Genomic DNA, 26,038 nt, shown 5'->3' on the forward strand with positions numbered 1-26,038 from the left:
GACTTCAGTAAAGCCTTTGACACCATTTCCCACAGCATTCTCCTGGAGAAACTGGCTGCTCATGGCTTGGACAGGCATATGCTTCGCTGGGTAAAAAAACTGGCTGGATGGCCGAGCCCAAAGAGTTGTGGTGAATGGAGTTAAATCCAGTTGGCAGCCGGTCACAAGTGGTGTTCCCCAGGACTCAGTACTGGGGCCAGTTCTGTTTAATATCTTTATCAATGATCTGGACGAGGGGATAGAGTGCACCCTCAGTAACTTTGCAGACCTTATCATGCTCTACAACTAGCGAGGTTGTAGCGAGGTGGGTGTCAGTCCCTTCTCCCAAGTAACTAGCGATAGGACGAGAGGAAATGGCCTCAAGTTGCACCAGGGGAGGTTTAGATTGGACATGAAGAAAAATGTCTTACTGAAAGGGTTGTCAAGCATTGGAACAGGCTGCCCAGGGAAGGGGTGAAGTCACCATCCCTGGAGGTATTTAAAAGACGTGTAGATGAGGTGCTTAGGGACATGGTTCAGTGGTGGACTTGACAGTGCTAGGTTAATGGTTGGACTCGATGATCTTAAAGGTCCTTTCCAACCTAAATGTTTCTATGATTCTAAGCATATAGCGTAAATAGTGCTTACAGTCTACATAGTAGTTATAATAGTACAGGATAAGAGGCAGATTTTTGCTGAAATAACATTTTTAACTTGTGAAGTGAACTTGTAAGACACAGGATGTTTTTTTTCCAAATATTTTACCTAGTAGAGCATGAATAAAAGCTTGCTTAGTACATTCAGTGGTTTGATAATTCTGGGAAGTTGTGCTTTTAAATGTACAAGATTACTGTTTGCAAGCCTTCAAGATCTACAAAGTATGAATGTAATGGAATACATCTTTAGTAAATGAAATTGTTTTTTTTCTGAAAATATTGGAAAGATAAAAGTATAGAGCTGAAAAAAATTATACTTTTTGTTGCTCACTGTTTGCTAAAATTCAAATAGTTGAATGACTATTTATGTATTTAATTGCAGAATAGGGGTGTGCATGTTTCTTCCTTTCAATAAGTACTGAATTATATGTTATCAGAATTATACTAGGTTCATTGCAGTTTTATAACATTTGTTTTTCTTGCCCTTTTTAAATTTGTTCCTTAAGACTGTATTTGAAAAGTATGTTGTGTTAGGATTATTAATAGTTGTTGTTTTTTATGTATACAGATGTCCCTAGTATTTTCAGTGGTGACCAGATTGGAATGCTTGATCCCCATCAAACCCTTTTTGGACCTCATGAATCAGGCCAGTGTTGGAATCTAAAAGAAGATAGCAAAGAAATCAATGAACTTACAGACCAGTTTGCACCATTCATTGGTGTATTTGGCAGCACTAAGGAAACCTTTAAGAATGGAAACTTTCCTGGTACGTTTTTTCGTTTCCCACTTCGCCTGCAGCCTTCCCAACTGAGCAGCAATGTTTACGACAAACAGAAGGTTTTGGAGCTGTTTGAATCCTTCAGAGCAGATGCAGACACAGTATTGCTCTTCTTGAAGAGTGTTCAGGATGTTTCATTGCATGTTAGGGAAGCTGATGGAACCGAGAGACTGATTTTTAGAGTAACTGCTAGTGAGAACAAGGCCTTGAAACATGAAAGACCCAATTCTATCAAAATCTTAGGAACTGCAATAAATCAGTATTGTAAGGGAGTTCCAAGCAATAGCATAACATGTGTGACATACCATGTAAATATAGTTGTAGAGGATGAGAGTGTTAAGGACGCACAGAAAACATCTTGGTTAGTATGCAATTGTGTAGGTGGTCGAGGAATGTGTACTGAACTGGATTGTTTAGCTGATGACTTGAAATTTGTTCCTACTATTGGAATAGCTATGTCTTTACCAACTAATGGGGAGGAAAAAGGAGCTGTAGCAGATTTTTCAGGAAGAGCATTTTGTTTTCTGCCTTTGCCTCCAGGTGAAGAAAGCAAAACTGGACTCCCAGTTCATGTTAGTGGTTTCTTTGGTCTCACAGACAATAGGAGGAGTATCAAATGGCGAGAGCTGGATCAATGGAGAGATCCAGCAGCTTTGTGGAATGATATTCTTGTGGTAAATATAGTGCCAAAGGCATATACCACCCTTATTTTGGAAGCTATCAAACGAATGGAGACTGAGAAGAATTCGGATTTTCCATTGTCAGCTGAAAGAATTTATAGGTTATGGCCTGATGAGAACAAAATCAGGGTACCCTGGAAACCAATTGTAGTACCTCTCTTTAAAGAGCTGCTCCAGCATACAGTTATTTACTCAGTGAGTAATCAGTGGATAAAGGTGGAACAGGTGCACTTTTCTGAAATGGATGAGAGTTTGGAGTACACACAGTCTGTTCTCAACTACCTCCAGAATTCAGGGAAGCAGATTGCCAAGGTACCAGCAAATATTGCTAGTGCAGTGTATCTTACTATTTCTACTGCTAAAGCTGTGAAAAAAGTGACTCCTGCTGTAGTACGGCAAGTACTAAGGAAATATGGACACAGTGGACCTGCTGAAGAAAAGCTTCATCTTCTAGAATTTGTGCTTTCTGATGGAGTCTACAGTGAACTGATTGGTTTGGAGCTTTTGCCATTACAGAATGGAAATTTTACTCCTTTTTCCTCATCTGTGTCAGAACAAGATGTAGTTTACATAACCTCAGAAGAATATCCCAGGTATACTTAATATTTTAAATACTGTTTTTTTTTTCTTTTTTTTAGTTTAAGTTTTAAAGCAGAGCTTCAGACTGTTATTTGCTTATCAGCAAACAAGATGATATGCAGCAGCCTGTAATGTAATGAAATAATGTATAGATAGAAGCCAGTTTTCTGTATACATGTACATGTTTGTGTGCATATGTCTCATTTGAAAAGTTTGACAGCTACTTGCCATTATAACTTTATAAAAAGAATCATGTGATCTAGGCTTTAGGGGAATGCCTCAGGATATATTTCAAATTAGCTTTCTTCTGAGAATTATATATAAGAGGAGGTTAGAAACATGCATACTAGGAAGTACATTAAATTAGGTAATGATAAAAGCATTTTTTTTTAAACTTAAAGCTTGAGGTTACTTCATGCTTTTTTTTTTTTTGTAACAGAACACTCTTACTTTCAGTGAACGGCTTAGTACTAACCACTTACTGGTTTCAGGAAGTAAGCAGATACTACCATGGAAAGTAGTGGGTTTGTCTTCTACATCTGTTCTCCCTTTGATCTTTCCAGTCCCTCTCCAATTAATTTTTTCCCCTGCTTATTTCCCAGCTCCATCAATGTTCCAATTTGGTTCACATTTCATCTGCCAAAAAAGCTGGCACTGTTCCTGGGGAGGGGATAGGAAAGCAGGCTAGCTGGAATAATTGCCCTTGGGATCACTGGGGGGAAAGCATGACTACTGCTTTTTATGTCTGTACTGGATTATGCATGTATAAAAGATGTGTTAAATCTGGACCCTTCTCCAAGTAATCTCTTAAGGTACTGCCTGAAGTCACTCAGACACACCAGATGTCTTACCTGTAGCTGTTCCTCCTTACGAAGTGTTACCTGTACGTATGTTCACAACCACCCCTCCTTCTCCTTTCCCTCAGAGTTCCACTAATTTTCAGATCCTCAGCTTGAGAGAATGTGACATTTAACATTTGCTTTGCTGCTTTTAGTGCCCTATGAACCATTTATATGGGAAGTAGAAGTGGGTTGGAGCGTGCCAATATAGATACTAAGGTAAAAAGTGCTTCAAGTAAGGTCCTTATGTAAATTGTGGTTTGAATATATTTATAGACAACACATCTTCAAGAAAAGCAGTTGGATGCAGGTAACTGGTCATCCCATGTTGCTTGAGGGGAGTTTGCTTTTTTCAAGTCTGCTGCTGTTCTTTTTCTATTATATTCTAAACCCATGATCTTTCTTGTTCTAGACAATTCAGGTTATTTATCAGGGGATTAACACTAGTCAGAGCCTGTGATTCTAGTGTCTTCTTTTAAAGAATAATAAAAAAAATTTCTCCAGCATCTGTTGTGAGATGATTTATCTTTTGTTATTCTTTCACTTTGTTTCTCCTTCCAGAAGTTAAGCCAGTATACTAATACAGAAAACATTCCTATGATGAGACTAACAAATCTTCCTTACAGCCCTGCTTCAGACTAGTCATAAGATACTTCTTTGGGAACTTAATGATACCACCATATCTTTTTAGTTAGTCTTGTAAAACTGATACAAAAGCATGTTATACGAGGCATAAATCTACTTGCTAGCTATGATAATACAGAAATTTGAAATAGTATTGCTTTATTTGCCTTTATTCTTGCCTACAGTAATTATTTTTAATTTTGATCTTATAAATATGGTAAATGACTTATGCTAGATGTTTTAAAACACTTTCAACTTAAGTTTGGCTCTTTGCGTATTCAAATATGGAGCCTGCTTAAAAAGCTGAAATAAACTCTTATGAATTTCTCTCTGTTAACACCTGTGGAAGAACAAGAAAGATTCTGTGTTGGTTTATGTATAATTGACATACCTGCTGTCAGAATTAAACTGGATAGTTATTTTTTATTTCAGGAAGACCAAAGCCCTAAAAAACTGTTTGATTTTAAGAGCTAACGTAAAGGAAGGGGAGGGAAGGGCAGGATCAGACTGACTCTTGGCTACAATAGTCATAACCACTGTCTGCAGATCTTCTGGAATCCACAGATCTATGTGAAGTCCTAGAATTACATCTTGTATTTTTTGTATGCTTTCAAATAGAATCTTCAAGAGACATAGAATAGTAGGTGCGATTTTACGTGGTGTTTTTTTTTTTTTTTGGTTAGAATACAAATAGATGACAATTGTCTAATCCCAGTTTTTCTATCAAGAGAAAACTTGCTTAGATCTGTTCTGAAAACAAGAGTAGTTGGAAAAAATTGGGTTTTTACTACTCTCTGCTTCTAAATGTATGATTTTCTCATTTATAAGAAAACGCCCGCTGAAAGCCCAGTTCTTCATATGTAAGCGATTGCTTTGCATGTGACTGTCTTACCATGATGATTACCATGCTGGTAATTTCTGTGCAGCAACATAAATGAATTAGATGCTTTGCTGAAGTGTGTTTTGGGGTTTTTTTTTTTGTTTGTTTGTTTTTTTATGGTATGTTTAGATCACTCTTTCCTGGCCTGGAAGGAAGGTTACTTTCTGATGACCTGAAGCCTGAGGTTCTAGCTGCTTTGAAAGAAGCTGCCAAAAGCCGAGGTAATGTCTTTTGTATTCTCATATAGTGAAACAGATTGCTGATGGTTGAACAGACTAGTTCTAAACCCAAGTTTAAAGCAATGTCTTTTTTGAAATGGAGTTCACATAAATAAGTTGGTTATCTAAAAAAAAAAATTAAGATATGATAGACTATCTTGTTTGAATTGGAAATGACACACACAAATGAAAATTATAAATGAACAAAAAGGCAAAGGCAAGGGAAGAAGGATGAAAATTTACAATAAAAGCATAGATATTCACTCAGTAAAGCATGTATTCAAGGTTCAGTAATTTTGTGCAAACAGTATTCCTCTACTTAAGACAGTCTGAATACTATTTTGTGTTTGTAGTATATTGCATATGCAATAGCTGTGTCATAGTTTTGGTATTGTGGATCATCTCTTATCTCACAATTGCAAGTGATCACATCAGTGCCTTTTTTTAAAACGAGACGAAACTAGCTTAAGCATCTAGCCTCAACCATACTGTAGACCATATAATTTCATCAAGTGTTCCCTGAGTCTTAATTCATAGCTTATGGTTGTGTCAGTGTGGACCTATTGAAATACTTCCAATCAAAGACTTGGTGAAGAAGTTTGCTTCATCTGTAGATAAGATGCTTTTATGTTTAACTGCCTTCACAATTAAATTTTTTTGCCTCTTTTTCTACTTGGAGTTTGTCTATATTTACCTTTTCACCCTTGCATTTCATTATGCATTTGATTGGTAAATTTGAAGTCTGAGTCTCAGAAGTCATTTCATGTAAACGCAATTTTCAAATAAGTCCTTCAGCTTATTTTTAAATAGTGTGAGTATATGGTGAGCTATTTTACTCTTCTATGTCTAGAAAATGTGCTTTTCAGAAAAAGATCCTTGTCTCTCTTTTTTAAATTGCTCAATTTATTAGAATTCTTTTTTAGACTGAAGACATTTTAACCAGACATAGAATACTATAAATTACTGTCTTGATTTGCTTTTTTTGATACCCTTTATCATGGTCTTCAGTTATTCAGTCACAGTCTCTATTTCTTCAGTCTGTGTTCTGACCTTTTTTCCTCTTCAATCCTTTATATAATATCTGTTTATCATTCTTCCTGTTCAGTTGGAAACCTACTCATTTCTCCATGGTTTGATCATTGCTTCATTATCAAAAATAATAGAAAAATAAGATAATTCTGAGGCTAAGATGATAAATTTTTGAAGTATGGCAATGCATCTATGAAAAGATTGAAAGAATTGGGAGTGACTTATTGCACAGAATAAACAGTTTAAATATTTAAAATAATATAAATTGTATAGAAGATACAAAATCAGTGTTGGGACTTTCATTGGATATGAAGAACAGCAAGTCTGAAACTACTATAAAGCAAAACTTTGTTCTGAAAAGCAGAATTGTCAAAGCCTTGTGGGCATATTATATGATGAGTGTTGTGTCTATTGTTGCAGTAGAATATGCTTGTTTTAATTGTTTTTACTGTTAATTCCCCCAGTACTGTTTTTAATTTATTTTGTTTTGTTTTAATACAGACTATAAACTGTTGAAAGTAGTGACGACTTAAATTGTGTATCCAAACAGTGAATATTCTTAATCTGGGATAGAACCATAAAGAACTACTGTTTACTCTAGTAGTAATTGCTGGGACTTTAAAAGAACAGAAATATATAGGGATCAAGACAGCCACAGTGAGATTAGATGGATGAAAAATTGTATGGAAGACAGGAATGTTAGCTTTGAAGAATGCCAGTTCCTTGTGATGATACCTTAACTTGACTTCTGAGATGTGTTGTCTTAGACAGTTTCCTCCAAGTGAATGTCACAAAGCAGTCCAAAACCATGCTTAAATTAAAAAACAGAGCAAAACAACCAAAACAAAATACAGGTTTGACAGACTATATGCTTGAATACATCTTAAACAGAAAAAGCAGAGGTGACTAAAATGAAGTCTGACTTCACAAAGCAATCACTTGCTGAGTTCTTCTAGGACATTCCTTCACTTCCAGGCTTGGTCTCTGAGTTGCCACAAAGTCTGTCTAGTCTTTTTAGTTCCTGGGAAGATTTTTTTGGTCACATTTAAGGTCTTGCTTCTGTCTTTTTTCTTTCTCCGGCAGTTTCTTTGAATGACATTTTTCTAGGGACTTGTTCTTGGTTGATAGTATGCCTCTCATTGATTAGAAGAATATATTTTTGTAAATGAGTATGACAAGTATAATTCTTTTAAATCTTTCAGAAATCCTTAAGGACTCTTAGATAATCCTTTGCAAGATCGTAGTGCCTACTTTTCTCTTCATTCTACCTCCTCCTAAATTATTCTTTATTCTAAGATTTTGCATAATTGTAAAGTACAACTGCAGTACCATAAATGTTGTACATTATTATAAATAATAAGTATTAGAGGGGGTTTTGGCAGGTTTCAAAACCTGCCTTGTCAGAATTCTACAGCTATGTAAGTAAAATTCTTATCAGAGAGAGATTCTGATACAGTTGCAGAAATAGAAACTTTCTTGTATTACTTCTTTGAGAAAATGGGATGCAGTTTTCTTTATTGTGTTGTACAAAGACAACCAGATATTACTTTTCTCTCCTAAAATGTGTACTGTATTTTTCTAGTTAATAACTGTTTCTATATTTAGTGTGTCAATGTGTAACCCACAAGCTGTTTTCTAAAAATGGATTTGATTATATTCTAGCCCAACAACTTCTCTGGGGATTTTCAGGTATGGTTATTAACTGAAGATGTACTGGTTTGGATTGAAGCTTGATATTTGTGTGAATTTGGTGATTAGCTATTCTCATTACCCCAGCTTTCTTGTAAACAACACTTGCCAAATAGAGCTGCCAAAAGATAGCTACCAAAGATAATTATGAAAAGAGTTCTAAATACAGTTGAGGGGAAATGCATATTGGTGAAGAAAACCTTGTAGTTATGTTACACAGAAATGATCAATATTTTCATTGGTGTATTATATATTTTTTAATAAATTCCCATGCAGGAAGATTTCTAGTATTTTAAGATCACATGTATAGATTTGAAAACAGTATTTCTAAAGGTCTGTGTTCAAACAGTGGGATTTAAGCTTAGCTTTTAAGTAGATTCTTATCTTGCTGGCTCACTGCTGACAGTATTTCTCACTTTCACAAGGCTGCTGCGTTTACTTGTGTTTTCTGTTCAATAGAACTAACAGAATGCATAGTTCTGTAAGCATGAAGTGAAAGGAAAAATTTTTTTTTGAAGGATGCCTTACTACCGATTACCAGCAGAGCAGGGACAGTAGATAGTATCTTTAATTGGACTGTTGCTTTTAAGGAAATGGCAGTGCTATCTAGATGGAAGAAAGATCTGAAATTCAAATAGATGCCTTGCTTCCATTTCTGTCAATGTTTTTGATGTCGTTGGGAAGTAGTGGTATTTTTATATTCTGTACCATTTTCTTACCCTCAGACATTCTGTAATTTTTAAGTATAAGCTGTCTTAATGATAATTAAGACATGAGTGTTAACATATATTTCTTTTAGTGAGGGCTTTGATAATAAGAATAAAAGCATATACATCTAAACTTTGTTTCAGCACTCCTTGCACAACTGAGTTTTGCTTTTTGTCAGTTTTAGTGTAAGATCATCTGCACCTGAGCCGCGCTTTGCTATATCTAATAAATAATCTTTCAAAGCTAATTTAATCTTTGTAATTATAGACAAATAAATAATGGATTAGATTCTTATTTACCGCTAGCCAAATAAGTAGTGTAAAGAATCAACCAAACAAAAAAAAATTGTTTGAAGCTTCTACTTTGATTGTAAATCCGTAGCTGCTATGTATGCCTGAGAACTCTTGCGTCAAACTAACAAATGAGATAACTTATTGATTGTTTTCAATTTGTTTTTATTTTTATACTAATACGGAATGTAGTCTCTTTTAATTAACTCCTAAAAGCAAGGGGAGCTGGCGTCTGCAGTTCTATTTAACATTTTTTTCCACAAAATGAAAAGGCAGGGCACAAGTTAGATTTTTAATTTTTATTTTTTCTTTCCCCCCCTAACAACCAAAAGCACTTCGTTATGTAACTCTGCTCTGTGATTTTCATAGCTTTGCCCTTTTGCTATCATTTCAGTAAGACCGTGCACTCAGCTGCAGCTTCTGAACCCAGAAAGATTTGCCCGGCTCATTAAAGAAGTTATGAATAGCGTGTGGCCTGGCAGAGACGTGGTGGTACAGTGGTATCCAGGTTTGGAAGACAAAAATCACCCATCAGTTTCCTGGCTTAAGATGGTCTGGAAGAACCTATATATACATTTTTCTGATGACTTGAGTGTGTTTGATGACATGCCGCTTATCCCCAAGACACTGCTGGAGGAAAACCAAACATTAGTGGAACTGGTTAGATTTAGGAACCCATCACCTATCATTCTGGAAGACGAATCTGAGACTCAGCTCCCGGAATACTTGGCTGATATTATTCAGAAGGTTGGTGGAGTTGTACTTAAGAAGCTGGATATTTCTATCCAACATCCACTCATAAAAAAATACGTGCATCCACCATTACCAAGTGCTGTTTTACAAATAATGGAAAAAATGTCCTTACAGAAACTATGCAGTCAGGTTGCATCATTCCCGTCAACGCATAAAGATGCTCTTAGGGCATTCTTAGCTAGTTTAACTGATGCAAACGAAAAAGAGAGAAGAATTATTCAGGAATTGCTAATATTTAAAAAAATTGAAAAATCATCTGATGAAAGTGTCCCTGTTTTTACTGGCCTAAAAGGTAGTAAGGTCTTACACCACACTGCCAAAATTCCTCCTGGTCTAAGATTTTCTATTCCAATAATTGACAGCAGTGATGAAGCTACTATTCGCTTAGCTAACCTGCTGAAAATAGAACAGCTAAAGAGCACAGATTGCTTGAAGTTTGTTATACAAGACATTAGAAGTGACTTTTATTCGTACAATGAAACAACACAGATAATGCAATGGGTTCTTGAAAATCTGACTTTTCTGAAAAATGAGAATACAGATGTGATAGATTGGCTGACATCACTAAAGTTTATTATGATTTCCCAGGAAAAGATAATGTCAGCAAATGAACTCTTTGATCCTGAGGTAGAACTTCTGCAAAATTTGTTTTATGCTGAGGAGGAAATTTGCTTCCCCCCTGTTATTTTTACCTCTTCAGATATTCTTCATTCTCTGAGACAAATAGGCTTAAAAAATGAGGCCAATCTTGAGGAAAGTGATATTATGAGAGTGGCAAATAAAGTTGAAAGTTTGCATGTTAACTCTAATACCAATCATGATTTACTGTTAAAAAAAGCTAGAACTCTCTTGATGATTTTGAACAAAAACCATACACTGCTTCACTCATCTGAAACAAAAGCTGCGCTGAAAAAAATAAAATGGATTCCTGCATGTAAGGAAAGACCTCCAAATTATCCAGGATCCTTAGTTTGGAAAGGAGATCATTGTAATCTGTGTTCTCCACCAGAAATGTGTGATATATCTCATGCAATTTTAGTTGGTTCTTCAGTTCCTCTTGTGGAAAATGTGCTGTTGGATATAGAAAAAGCACTTGGCATCCCCACCAAGCCCAGCATAAAAGCAGTCTTAAAGCATTTCAAGGTGGTGGTCGATTGGCACAGTTCTAAAACCTTCAGTGATGAGGACTATTATCAATTTCAGCATATCTTGCTTGAGATCTATGGATTTATGCATGATCATCTAGAAGAAGGCAAAGAAGCTTTTAAAGCCCTGAAATTTCCCTGGGTTTGGACAGGTAAAACATTTTGTTCCCTCACACAAGCAGTAATAAAGTCAGTACCTGATCTTGATCTTCAGCCTTATCTACATTATGTGCCAAAAACTATGGCGAAGTTTCACCAGTTGTTTAAATGTTGTGGTTCAATTGAGCAGTTAACACCAGACCATGTTTCTATGGTCATTCAGAAAATATATCTAAAAAGTGAGCAGTCTCTCTCAGAACAAGAGAGTAAACAAAATCTTCACATTATGTTGAGCATCATAAGATGGCTGTACAGCAATCAGATTCCTGCAAGTCTGCATACACCCATGCCACTATACAGTGGCAAACTTCCTTATAAACTTGCAATGAGGCCAATTCATGAGTGCTGTTATTGTGATATCAAAGTTGATGACTTAAATGATTTGCTTGAAGATTCTGTTGAACCAATAATTTTGGTGCATGAAGACATACCAATGAAAACTGCTGAGTGGTTAAATGTCCCATGCCTTAGCACAAGATTGATTAATCCAGAAAATATGGGATTTGAGCAATCTGGGCAAAGAGAGCCTCTGACTGTAAGAATTAAAAACATTTTGGAAGAATACCCTTCCATTTCAGATATCTTTAAAGAGCTTCTTCAAAATGCTGATGATGCTAATGCAACGGAATGTAATTTCCTGATTGACATGAGAAGAAATATGGATATAAGAGAGAATCTTCTGGATCCAGGAATGGCAGCATGTCATGGTCCAGCTTTGTGGTCATTCAATAATTCTGAATTTTCTGACTCTGATTTCCTAAATATAACTCGCTTAGGAGAGTCTTTGAAAAGGAGTGAAGTTGACAAAGTGGGAAAATTTGGACTGGGATTCAATTCTGTTTATCATATCACTGATGTTCCTATTATTTTGAGCCGCGAGTTCATGATTATGTTTGATCCAAATGTTAACCATATCAGTAAGCATATTAGAGATAAATCTAACCCTGGGATCAAAATCAACTGGAGTAAACAACAGAAGAGGCTGCGAAAATTTCCCAATCAGTTTAAGCCATTTATAGGAGTTTTTGGTTGCCAGCTACCACTAACTGTAGAATCTCCTTACAGTTACAAAGGAACGCTTTTCAGGCTGTCCTTTAGAACTCAGCAGGAAGCTAAAGTGAGTGAAGTCAGCAGTGCATGTTACAATACAGCAGACATTTACTCTCTTGTGGATGAATTTAGCATTTGTGGTCATAGACTGATAATATTTGCTCAGAGTGTAAATTCAATGGTTTTGAAATACTTGAAAATTGAGGCAGATGATCCTGGGGTGGCACAAGATGTTGTCACTATCAAAAAAAATCTGTGTTCTTCCAAAGCCTTGACTGCACCAAATGTAAGTGTGTTAAAGGAGGCAGCTAAACTCATGAAGGTCTGCAGCAGCAGTAATAAAAAGCTTCCCACTGAAACACCGAAGTCCTCATGTATCTTACAGATAGTAGTAGAAGAATTTCACCATGTATTTAGGCGGATTGCTGATTTACAGTCTCCACTTTTCAGAGGTACGGAAGACGATCCAGCTTCTTTCTTTGAAATGGCTAAATCAGGACAGATAAAAAGATCAGCTGATGAATTGCCACAGAAAACAGTAGATTCAACAACATGGCTTCTATGTTCTTGCATGGACACTGGAGATGCTCTGAAATTTTCATTACATGAAAGTGGACGAAGACTAGGTCTTGTTCCCTGTGGTGGAGTAGGAGTGTTGCTGTCTGAAACCCAGGATCAAAAGTGGATTGTGAAACCTAACTGCAACAACATAGGTGAAGTATTCTGCTATTTACCTCTACGAATAAAAACAGGCTTACCTCTTCATATAAATGGCTGCTTTGCAGTTACTTCAAATCGGAAAGAGATCTGGAAAACGGACACGAAAGGGAGATGGAATACAGTATTCATGAGGCACGTTATTGTAAAAGCCTACATAGAAGCACTTTGTGTTCTACGTGATATGGCAATCAATGGTGAGCTAGTTGACTACAGTTACTGTGCAGTGTGGCCAGATCCTGATTCAGTTCATGATGATTTTTCTGTTATTTGTCAAGGGTTTTATGAAGACATAGCTCATATGAAAAGCAAAGAAGGGATCAAAGTGTTTTCTGATGGTTTCTCTTGGGTTTCCATGAAGAATGTAAGGTTTTTAGATGACTCTATACTGAAACGACCAGATGTTGGACCGTCAGCCTTTAAGATCTTTCTGAAGTACCTTAAAAAAACTGGTTCCAAAAATCTGTGTGCTGTAGATCTCCCCTCCTGGGTAAAGACAGGATTTGAAGAAGCAGGATGCAAATACATATTATTGGAGAACACTTTCTCTGAGAAACAGTTCTTTTCTGAGGTATTTTTCCCTAATGTTCAGGAGATTGATGCAGAGCTGCGTGATCCTTTGATGCGTTATGTTCTCAATGAAAAAGTTGAGGAGTTCTCAGGAATTCTTCGTGTTGCTCCATGTATTCCCTGTTCATTGGATGGACATCCATTAGTTACACCATCAAGACTGATCCATCCTGAAGGAAGAGTTGCAAAGTTATATGATGCTGAAGATGGAAGATTTCCTTATGGCACCACTCAGGATTATCTTAACCCAGTTATTTTGGTTAAACTTGTTCAGTTGGGAATGGCTAAAGACGATATTTTATGGGAAGATCTGATAGAACGTGCAGAGTCAGTAGCTGAAATTAACAAGATTGATCATGCTGCAGCTTGTCTCAGAAGCAGTATTATATTGAGTCTTATTGATGAAAAACTAAAATCTAGGGACCCTAGAGCTAAAGAATTTGCTGCAAAATGTCAAACCATCCCTTTCCTTCCTTTCCTTAGCAAACCAGCAGGCTTCTCACTGCACTGGAAAGGCAGTGATTTTCAGCCTGAAGCAATGTTTTCAGCAACTGATCTTTTCACTCCTGATCATCAAGATATAGTTTGCCTAATACAACCAATTCTTAATGAAAATTCCCACTCCTTTAAAGGTTGTGGTGCCTTGTCATTAGCTGTCAAAGAATTTTTGGGTTTACTGAAGAAACCAGCTGTTAATTTGGTCATAAATCAGTTAGAAGAAGTTGCAAAGTCATTTGATGGAATCACGTTATATCAAGAAAATATCACTAATGCTTGTTACAAATATCTACATGAAGCAATGTTACAGAACGAATCAACAAAAGCTATAATAATTGAAGAACTGAAAAACTGTAGTTTTATTCTGGTTGAGAACATGTATGTTGATCCAACAAAAGTGTCTTTTCATTTGAATTTTGAAGCAGCACCCTATCTCTATCAGTTGCCTAATAAATATAAAAATAGTTTCCGTGAGCTATTTGAAAGTGTGGGTGTAAGACAGGCTTTTACAGTTGAAGATTTTGCTGTAGTTCTGGAATTAATAAATCAGGAAAGAGGGACCAAACAACTAACAGAAGACAACTTTCAGCTTTGCAGGCGAATAATTAGTGAAGGAATATGGGGCCTCATTAGAGAGAAGAAGCAGGAATTTTGTGAGAAAAAGTATGGCGAGATTTTGTTACCCGATACTCGTCTTGCACTTCTGCCTGCAAAATCTTTGTGTTACAATGACTGTCCATGGATTAAAGTTAAAGACACAACTGTTAAATATTGTCATGGTGATATTCCAAGAGAAGTTGCAGTAAAGCTTGGAGCAATACCAAAACGCCATAAAGCTTTGGAAAGATATGCATCCAATATCTGTTTTACTACCCTTGGAACAGAATTTGGCCAGAAAGAAAAATTGACAAGTAGAATTAAAAGCATTCTTAATGCCTACCCTTCAGAAAAAGAAATGCTGAAAGAGCTCCTTCAGAATGCAGATGATGCAAAAGCTACAGAGATCTGTTTTGTGTTTGATCCTAGACAGCATCCAGCCGATAGAATATTTGATGAGAAATGGGCACCACTTCAAGGACCAGCACTGTGTGTTTACAACAATCAGCCTTTTACAGAAGATGATATTCGAGGAATCCAGAACCTTGGAAAAGGTACAAAAGTAGGAAATCCCTGTAAAACTGGACAATATGGTATAGGTTTCAATTCTGTTTATCACATTACTGATTGCCCTTCTTTCATATCTGGCAATGATATACTTTGTATTTTTGATCCTCATGCTAGATATGCACCAGGTTCAACATCAACGAGTCCTGGCCGCATGTTTAGAGATTTAGATGCAGATTTCAGAACACAGTTCTCAGATGTACTGGATCTCTTCTTAGGAAATCACTTTAAACTGGATAATTGCACAATGTTTAGGTTTCCTCTTCGAAATGGAGAAATGGCAAAAGTATCAGAAATTTCCTCAGTTCCGTGCTCGGATAGAATGGTCCAAAATCTTTTAGATAAGCTGCGTACAGATGGAGCAGAACTCTTAATGTTTTTGAACCATATGGAAAAAATTTCTATTTGTGAGATAGAAAAAACAACAGGAGCACTGAATGTGTTGTATTCTGTACAAGGCAAAATCACTGACGGAGACAGACTGAAACGAAAGCAATTCCATGCATCTGTAATTGACAGTGTAACTAAAAAAAAGCAGCTAAGTGAAATACCTGTGCAACAGATTACTTACACAATGGATACTGAAGACTCAGAAGGAAATCTTACAACTTGGTTAATTTGTAACAGGTCAGGCTTCTCTGCTATGGAAAAGGTATCCAAAAGTGTGGTTTCAGCCCACAAGAATGAGGACATTACTCTTTTTCCACGTGGCGGGGTAGCAGCTTGCATTACTCATAATTACAAAAAACCCCACAGAGCATTCTGTTTCTTACCGTTATCTTTAGAAACTGGGTTACCTTTTCATGTGAATGGACACTTTGCTCTGGATTCTGCAAGAAGAAATCTATGGCGTGATGATAATGGTGTTGGAGTAAGAAGTGACTGGAATAGCAGTCTGATGACAGCGCTGATAGCACCAGCTTATGTTGAACTGCTGATTCAGCTGAAGAAACGGTATTTTCCAGGCACTGATCCTACAGTATCAGTGCTGCAAAACACACCCATTCATGTTGTGAAAGACACTTTAAAAAAATTTTTATCCTTTTTTCCAGTTAATAGACTTGATATTCAGCCAGATTGGTATTGTTTAGTGAAAGCAGTTTACAGTTGCATTTATGAAGATTTGAAGCGTCTTTTACCTGTTATGCGAGCTCCAAATATCGATGGTTCTGATTTGCATTCTGCTGTTATCATCACATGGGTTAACATGTCTACTGTGAACAAAGGCAGGCCATTCTTTGACAATTTACTACAAGATGAACTGCAACATCTTAAGAATACAGAATACAATATCACAACGCGGAAGACAGTGGCTGAAAATGTTTACAGACTCAAGCATTTACTCTTAGAAATTGGATTTAATTTGGTATATAACTGTGATGAAACTGCAAATCTTTACCACTGTTTGGTAGATGCAGATATTCCTGTCACCTACGTGACACCTGCTGATGTCCGATTATTTTTGATGACGTTTTCTTTTCCAGACTCTAATTGCCACATTGGAAAGTTACCTTGCCGTCTTCAGCAGACAAATTTGAAACTCTTCCATAGTCTCAAACTTCTCGTTGACTATTGTTTTAAAGATGCAGAAGAAAATGAAATCCAAATTGAGGGCTTGCCACTCCTTATTACTCTTGACAATGTTTTGCAAATTTTTGATTCAAAGCGACCGAAGTTCTTAACAACATACCATGAACTGATTCCATCTCGCAAGGATCTCTTTATGAACACATTGTATTTGAGATACAACAATATTTTACTTAGCAGTGAAGTAGCGAAAGTCTTTGATATTACAAGTTTTGCTGAATTGTTATCATCTGTGTTGCCTAGAGAATATAAAACTAGAAATTGTATGAAATGGAAGGAAAACTTTGCAAGTGAATCTTGGCTTAAAAATGCCTGGCATTTTATTAGTGAGTCTATAAATATTAAGGAAGAGCAAGAAGATACGCAAGCAAAATTCAATGATGTTGTTGAAACTTTGAAGGACTGGACTTTGCTCCCAGGTGTAAGGTTTACTGTCTCAGCTAATCATCTTGTTGTGCCAGAGTGTGATGTTTTGCTGCCCCTCAGCATTATGCATATAGCTGTTTTTCCAAATACTCAGAGTGATAAAGTCTTTCATGCTTTAATGAAAACAGGCTGTATTCAGCTGGCATTGAACAAAATTTGCTCCAAAGACAGTGCTTTATTGCCTTTGTTGTCAGGATGTACAGCAAATATAGATAATCCTTCAAGCATTCTGAAAGCCATACAATATATGGTACAGACATCAACTTTTAGGACTGAAAAGTTAGCAGAAAGTGACTTTGAGGCTCTCTTAATGTACTTTAATTGCAATTTATGTAATTTGACATCTCAAGATGACATTAAAATTTTAAAGTCTCTTCCATGTTATAAATCGATTAGTGGCCGATACATCAGCATTTCAAAATATGGGACTTGTTATGTCCTCACGAAAAGCATCCCATCAGTAGAAGTAGACAGGTGGACACAGTCGACTTCATCAGCTTTTCTTGAAGAGAAGGTTCATTTGAAAGATTTGTATACTGTGCTTGGCTGTGTCTCTGTGGATGATCTTGAAGTGTACTTGAAACATCTTTTGCCAAAAATTGAAAGTCTGTCTTATGATGCAAAATTAGACCACTTGATCTACTTAAAGAATAGGCTAACTAGCATTGAAGAAACTTCAGAAATGAAAGAACAGCTGTTTGAAAAGCTTGAAAGCATTTTGATCATTCATGATGCAAGCAATAGATTAAAACCTGCAAAGTATTTTTATGACAGGACTGTCAGAGTGTTTGAAGTTATGCTTCCTGAAAAATTCTTTATACCTCAAGATTTTTTTAAGAAACTAGAGCAACTTACAAAACCAAAAAACCAAGCTGCATTCCTTCCATCATGGGTAACTTTTCTACGACATATTGGATTGAAATTCATCATTTCACAGCAACAGTTATTACAGTTTGCTAAGGAGATCAGCATGCGAGCGAATACAGAAAACTGGTCTAAAGAAACACTACAGAACACTGTCGATGTCCTCCTTCATCACATATTTCAAGAAAGAACTGACCTTTTCTCAGGAAATTTTCTGAAAGAATTGTCATTAATTCCTTTTCTGTGCCCTGAACGAGCTCCAGCAGAATTTGTTAGATTTCATCCTCAGTATCAAGAAGTTAATGGGACGCTTCCTCTTATACGATTCAATGGGGCACAGGTGAATCCTAAATTCAAACAGACTGATGTGTTGCAGTTGCTGTGGACTTCATGTCCCATTCTTCCTGAGAAAGCAACACCTTTAAGCATCAAAGAGCAAGAGGGAAGTAGTCTTGGTGTGCAAGAACAACTTGAGCAAGTTTTAATGATGCTGAACGTTAATTTGGACCCTCCCCTGGACAAAGTTATCAATAACTGCAGGAACATATGCAATATAACAACTTTAGATGAGGACATGGTGAAAACTAGGGCCAAGGTCCTAAGAAGCATTTATGAATTTCTTAGTACAGAGAAAAGGGAATTCCGCTTTCAGCTTCGAGGAGTTTCTTTTGTAATGGTGGAAGAAGGTTGGAAGCTCCTTAAGCCTGAAGAGGTGGTAATAAATCTTGAGTATGAATCTGATTTTAAACCTTATCTTTACAAACTTCCTTTAGAACTTGGTACTTTCCATCAGTTATTTAAACATTTGGGTACTGAAGATATTATTTCAACAAAGCAGTATGTTGAAGTTCTAGGTCGCATATTCAAGAACTCGGAAGGAAAGCAATTGGATCCTAATGAAATGCGCACAGTTAAAAGAGTAGTTTCTGGCCTGTTCAAAAGTCTTCAGAATGATTCTGTCAAAGTTAGGAATGATCTTGAGAATATGAGGGATTTTGCCCTTTACCTTCCCAGTCAAGATGGGAGGTTGGTAAAGTCTAGTATCTTAGTTTTTGATGATGCACCGCACTACAAAAGCAGAATCCAAGGTAACATTGGTGTGCAAATGCTTGTTGATCTTAGCCAGTGTTACTTAGGCAAAGACCATGGTTTTCATACTAAATTGATAATGTTATTCCCTCAGAAACTGAGGCCTCGTTTACTTAGCAGTATTCTTGAAGAACAGTTGGATGAAGAGTCTCCCAAAATTTGTCAGTTTGGAGCATTATGTTCTTTGCAGGGAAGGTTACAGTTACTGTTGTCTTCAGAACAATTCATCACAGGACTCATTAGGATTATGAAGCATGAAAATGACAATGCTTTTTTAGCTAATGAAGAAAAAGCAGTAAGACTTTGCAAAGCTTTGCGAGAAGGTTTGAAAGTTTCCTGTTTTGAGAAGTTGCAAACGACATTAAGAGTTAAAGGTTTTGCTCCTATTCCCCACAGCAAAAGTGAAACATTTGCTTTCCTGAAGAGGTATGGAAATGCAGTAATACTGCTTTACATACAGCATTCTGACAGCAAAGACATAAATTTCCTGTTAGCATTAGCAATGACCTTAAAATCTGCAACTGACAACCTGATTTCTGATACCTCGTATTTAATTGCCATGCTGGGTTGTAATGATATTTATCGGATCAGTGAGAAGCTTGATAGTTTAGGAGTGAAGTATGACTCTTCTGAGCCATCAAAACTTGAACTACCAACACCTGGCACTCCTATACCAGCTGAAATTCACTATACACTTCTTATGGATCCGATGAATGTATTCTATCCTGGTGAATATGTTGGTTATCTTGTTGATGCTGAAGGTGGTGATATATATGGATCGTATCAACCAACTTATACTTACGCAATCATTGTACAAGAAGTAGAAAGAGAAGATGATGAAAGTCCCAGCTTTCTAGGGAAGATTTACCAGATTGATATTGGATATAGTGAATATAAAATAGTGAGCTCTCTTGACTTGTACAAATTTTCAAGACCGGAGGAAAGTTCTCAAAGCAGGGATAGCACACCTTCTACCCCAACCAGTCCTACAGAATTTCCAGCACACGGACCGAGGACAATTCCACCTCTTTTCACTGGTAGAGAGAGCCACAAAACAATGTCCTCAAAACATCACTCTCCAAAAAAGATAAAGTCAAACTTGTTGCCAGAAATATTAAGAGAAGTGACATCTGTGATTGAACAGGCTTGGAAGCTTCCAGAATCTGAAAGAAAAAAGATTATTAGGAGGCTGTATCTTAAATGGCATCCAGACAAAAATGCAGAGAATCTTGATATAGCTAATGAAGTTTTCAAACATTTACAGAATGAGATTAACAGGCTAGAAAAACAGGCCTTTATGGATCAAAATATGGACAGAGCCTCAAGAAGACCATTTTCATCCTCTGCTTCTCGATTTCAGTCCGATAAATTTTCATTTCAGAGATTTTACACTTCATGGAATCAAGAAGCAACAAGCCACAAATCTGAAAGGCAACAGTATAAAGAAAAGTGTCCATCTTCCACGGGGCCATCTTACTCGCAACGCTTTTTTGTCCCACCTACATTCAGGTCTGTTGGCAATCCTGTAGAGGCACGTCGATGGCTTAGGCAGGCCCGAGCTAACTTTTCAGCTGCAAGAAATGACCTTCATAAAAATGCCAATGAATGGGTATGCTTTAAGTGCTACCTTTCTACTAAACTAGCCTTGATTGCAGCTGACTATGCTGTGAAGGGCAAATCAGACAAAGACGTAAAACCAGCAGCCCTTGCACAAAAAATAGAGGAATATAGTCAGCAACTTGAAGGGCTTACAAATGATGTTCAGACGTTGGAAGCTTATGGGGTAGATAGCTTAAAAACTAGGTATCCTGACTTACTTCCTTTTCCACAGATTCCCAATGATAGGTTTACTTCAGAAGTTGCTATGAGAGTGATGGAATGTACTGCTTGTATCATAATAAAACTTGAAAACTTTATACAACAAAAAGTATAAGAGATTCGGAGAGGTGAGGGAACTGTTTTGTCAAGAGCTTAGGTATTTTCATGTGATGGGATACAAATGCGATTGTGCAGATTACTGAACATCCAAGAGGTTACACATTACCAAGCAGTTCAGAAGTGTAGTGCACAAAGGTGGATGGTACTGAAGTACGTAGAATTGACATTTATTTAAACAGGATTTTTTTTTAACTGAGCCTGCTGTATAAGCAAACTGTAAAACATGAATATTTTTTAAAATCTGCAAGGAAACTGAGCTGCAAAAATTAGCTGTATGTACAATATTGTGATTAATTGGCATATTATTGAACTGCACTTTATATAACCAAAGCTTAGCTTTCTGTTAGATGAAGCCTGTAATTATAACTCCTTATTAGATTTTGTTTCATTTAATATAATATTTCCGAAACGGTAATGTCAGTTTTCAGTGTACTAATCTTAAGACTGGACATACTATGAAATGGGAGGTGGGATGGAAATTGAAATAACTTTGGAGGTATTGCTCCAAAGCATTTCTGTATTCTTTTGTGTTCTATGGACATTAGTGTCACTCATAGTAATACTCTCATCAGCTGGATCTGATTATAAATTTGCTGCAGCATCACATTGTGAACGTTTTTAAAGGATTTTAGTACCTGTGAACTGGTAGTTATTTTAATGCTGAATAATGATACTTGATTTAACATGAAACTTCATGTCATGCATTGATTGCATTTACCTTATTATGAGATAATTAAGTATTTAATTTACTTTTTTTCTAGAGCCTGTCATCTTTTGTTTAATGAAAAATGCATGTGGATGGTATAAAATTGGTGAACATTATTATATGGTGTTTTATGATTTTTTTTTGAACACCAAAGCCCAGTTTTCAGATGTCTAAATGCTTGAGTTTTTTTTTTTTCCTGTGTGCGTGCCTTTGTGTGTGTACATATATATATATATTTTTCCACAAACATTGATAATAGTACAATTCAGTAACCCATTTTTGGTGTACACTGAGCACTGTTTTTTGTTACATGTTTAAAGGTGCTGCAATGTAATGCTCTTTTTATTTTGTTGTTCACTACAGCCCTAGAGAAGTCTGATTTTTAGTTCACACTCTTTCTTTTATAGTTTGTAATACTTTTGGTAATGTCATGCAATATGTTCAACTTCAGCTATTTGTAAAAAAAAAAAAAAAATAAATAAAAATATGGAAGGATAATGCTAAATGGAAGGATTTTTCTTTGCTGGGTCAGCCACATTTAACATAAATGTTAAACTTTTTCCAGTGGCATGCTCTTACAATTGTTTACTTGACAGCACAGTGAAACTGTAATTTAACTTACAGAATACAAAGGAAAATAAACAACAGTGAGCTTGAAGGGCTGATACAGCTGCGATAGTGTTGTAATCCAAAAATAAAAAATCACGATGAAGGCTTCTTCAATTTTGTGAAAATGATAAAGGGCTTGTTCTCTTCTGAAAAATCTTGCAAGTTGTAGTGGGAAGAAATGTGATGTTTGGAAAATGATACTGCTTCTGATTGTGAAGCCCTATTATTATTTCTGCTATTAAATATTAAGTGCCATAATTTTAATAAAGAAAAATGCAAACATATATTTCAGTCTGATGTGTTTTGGTTTTATAAAGTACACTAAATTTACCTATTATTTCAAGCTTTCTTTTATATAGGTAAATACACACTCCTTTCAATTCATTCTAAATAATTGTACAAATATTTTAATATTATTAAAAAGGAAAAATGCTTTTTTCTTGCAATGACAAATGTTTGCAGTTTTCTGAAAGAAATTGTACATTTTGCTGATTTTTTTTTCAATAAATAGCATGTAAGTAAACCACAAATCCTGGTGTGCCATGAAACAAATCAGTTTAGTTAATTCCCTATGTTTTTAAAACAGATTCCTTTGTGGCTCTTACTTACTTTGTGCATTAAGTCAGATGAATAGTATTCAGGGTTAGCAAAATACTAACAAAAGGAAACAGTTCTCATTGTGTTTTTCAGTTTAAATGGAGCTAAAACATACGGTAGGATGAAAATGAGTAACAGGAGCAACATGAACACTTTCCCGTTTTTAGGTGAGATCTTGAGGCAGGAAATCTTTTAAGCACATAACTGTGTTTTGTAAGCAACTTATGTTGCCTTCCCAATATTTTTATGAACTTTTAAAATGGCTGCACAGAACTACTAAACTATTCTGTTATATTTTAATTTTGTATATATTGTTGAGTGCTGACACTGTGAGAAAGAAAATGGTCCCAGATCTTAGGAAGCTAATGGTCTGAAGTGATTTTAAATATTGAACCAAGGTCAGCAAGAAAACCTGGATGACACAGAAAAATTAACTTATTCTATTATTCCTGGGTTGATACTATCAATCAGTTGCAATAAAATTTACATATGGATGCAGAGAGACAGGCAAGAGTGGTGTCTCAATTTGAAGTCTCTTATTTTCTTTATTTGCTTAACTCACTGTAACAGGTGGCCTAAATAAAGTGGCCTTATGAGACCAGGAAACCATATTGTGATAGAAACTGATTTCATAAGTGCCATTAATCCATGTTTTTAAACAAATAAATAAAATGCTTAATTCATGCTGCTTTTTGGCTCAGCTGTGAGCCTTGGGAAATGCAGAATAACATATTTGCTCCTAAGTTGGGCGTGGAAGCTCAGAACAGTTAGTATGTGACGATTCCTTAGTAAGAGTCAGTAGAAGTAAATGTTAGCATGTAGGTTCCACAAAAACACGTTTTACAAGTAATTCTACACATTACACAAGTTCACATGAGAGAAAAGGTCTTTTCAGCCAGGTATATGTCCTAGTTATCTTCACAGGTACCAGTAATGTGTCTAGGAAAAGCAGCTTCAGTAGTCCTGTCTCCCAGTATTATAGTTGTGAGGTTTAGCGAAGATCAGTGGTACAGGACACTGATTTAACTGTGCATTTAGTAGCCTAAATCTAAGGAGCTGCGGTTGTAACAAGCCTTGGCAGGTTTGTTACTATTTATCTTCTTGTGGAAGCTTTGAAAGTTTTCCCCTCAAACAATGGCGTTGGCACCTATTCTAAAAAGCACTGGTTGCTTGCCTCAGCAATTAGTGACAAGAAAAAGACCTTTTTTTTTTTTTTTTTTAAGGAAATAGATTTTTGTGTAGCCAACTACCAAAAGAAAAAGCAATGGTTTGTTGTATAAAGAAATGCAGTTTTGCAATATTTGTACTCAAGTCATTATCAAAATAAAGTTACTATGGTGATCTGAAAACTAGAATTTAAGAACTATTAATATAAGGATTGCATTCACGTGGTACTTGGATTGCTTTAAATGAGGCTTTAATAAAATCTATTGTAATTGCTCCAATTAAAGGAGGGTAGTACCAACTTTGAGATTTCCTATTGCTGGATCTGAACACTTTGAGGATGGCTGGATTGGTATTGTGGAACACAGGCAGAAGTAATAGTTCAAAAATAATAAAACTTGACAGTCAAAGTAGATGTTTTCATTTGAAGAAGACACACATTTTTGTCACATAGGGGGTTTGTTTGTCAATGAGTTTATCATCAAAACTTTTTTAACCTTTCTTTGGTTTGCTTTCTGGATGATTAATTCAGTAGCACTTTCATCTACTACAGAGGAAGACAATTCTAGATGTCCAGTGAAACCTAATTGTAAAGCATTTTCTAAATTCTGGAAAGTACATTTTTAGTTGGGGCCAAGATTTTCGTTCATATTTTTACATAATGTACATTTCACATTCTTAGAGTCTTGGGAAGATAATTTTATTTTAAAAATGAAAACATTCATTTAAGCTGTGTTTCATTTGAACACCAAAGGAGAAGCAGACTTTTAAAAACGTATAAAGTTTATTCAAGAACTCAGTTTTCAGTTCATTCTTGCAATTTCCTTTTGCGTAAGGCTATATAAAGATAGACAAATGTCAATACTAAAGGACTGTGAAATGGAAACAAAGAGGGTTGTGTTTGGACAATCACCAATAAAGTTTTACTACCATTTTGCTATTTTTACTTTTCCACTATGTAACAATCCCAACCAGTTACAACAACTGCTCTAAATAATTCTTTTTGAGGGAAAAAAAAATATGCAAACAATACAGTTCACTATGCTGGGTAGTGTTGTTGGTTTTTTTTTCTCCATTTGGATAACATTTTTGAAAATAAACTGGAGAAGTGCATACTCTCACTTTCCTGTGCCATAATTTTCTGTTATTCTGTAACTATTTACTGAAGTTTCATTCAAGTAGAAACAATAATTTTGAAGTATTAAAGAGAGATGGAAAGACATCCACAGGGAGATATCAGAAATGATAATTTAGTGATGTATGAACTACACTGAGATTAACAACAATTCAGATCATAGCATCAGTTGATTACGCTGTGTTAATTTTAGCATAAACTTTATTTCTCCACGAACCACAACCAAAAGAAAAAATCCCCAAAGTGTTCCTTCAGTGACAAGAAGTTGCCATCCATACTTTAAAAGACCTGCACAACTTACATAATGCAACTATGTTTTCAATGTCAATTTTGTAGCATAATGAAAAGAAGAATGAAGTTTAAACACTGAAGAGGGGCAAGTTGGTGATTTGGATGATGGCAGAGCTGGGGATGCAGCAGACCTGTTTAGTTTTCTGTACTACTCAGAATTCACCTGTGAACTGAGGCAAGTCCAAAAGGATTATCTGCCCAAGAAAGGCAGTAGTTATTGCAATGTCTAACTGAGGTGCCATAATGCTTAGCAGTGTTATTAGCCAGGGAACTGCACCCTGGTTTTGCTAGCTGTGTACCACAGCTTTGTAAAAATGTTAACTAAAACAGAGCAACTTCAATGCAAGAAGCTGCAACAGAAGCGGCTTCCAAATAGCCAGTGGTTTAGGGGTTAGGTTACTCTTGTGATACGTCGAAAGCCTGGATTCAATCTCTTGCTCTGCATTAACTGGCAAATCACATTTGAAAATGTGCCTCCAAAACAAAAGCTTAAAATGCGTAACTTAAAATGGTATGTTTCCATTGCCAGCAGAGTAGGCAGATTGTAACTAGTGTACTTATTTACAGTATCTGTCTACATTTAGGGATCAGATTAGGTGAATGAGTAGTTTGGTACCACATGGAAGT

The 26,038-nt window shown here is 36.1% G+C and overlaps 1 protein-coding gene across 2 annotated transcripts in view; it reads left to right on the forward strand.

Annotated features, from left to right (window-relative positions):
* The window catches only part of SACS (sacsin molecular chaperone), a 34,375-nt gene extending 10,437 nt beyond the window's left edge, over window positions 1–23,938 (forward strand). The window contains exons 5-8 of one of the 2 annotated variants that reach the window (XM_009290244.2): window positions 1,204–2,686; window positions 5,145–5,236; window positions 7,925–7,951; window positions 9,344–23,938. In XM_009290244.2, coding sequence (XP_009288519.1) covers window positions 1,204–2,686; window positions 5,145–5,236; window positions 7,925–7,951; window positions 9,344–20,904 — 13,163 coding nt within the window. In that variant the 3' untranslated portion in view covers window positions 20,905–23,938. The remainder of the gene's footprint in view (window positions 1–1,203; window positions 2,687–5,144; window positions 5,237–7,924; window positions 7,952–9,343) is intronic. The other variant, XM_019474860.1, reaches the window with a different exon arrangement.
* Window positions 23,939–26,038: the final 2,100 nt, after the last annotated feature.

This window comes from Aptenodytes forsteri, unplaced genomic scaffold, assembly GCF_000699145.1.
Source record: "Aptenodytes forsteri isolate BGI_AS27 unplaced genomic scaffold, ASM69914v1 Scaffold155, whole genome shotgun sequence".
Lineage (NCBI taxonomy): Eukaryota > Metazoa > Chordata > Aves > Sphenisciformes > Spheniscidae > Aptenodytes > Aptenodytes forsteri.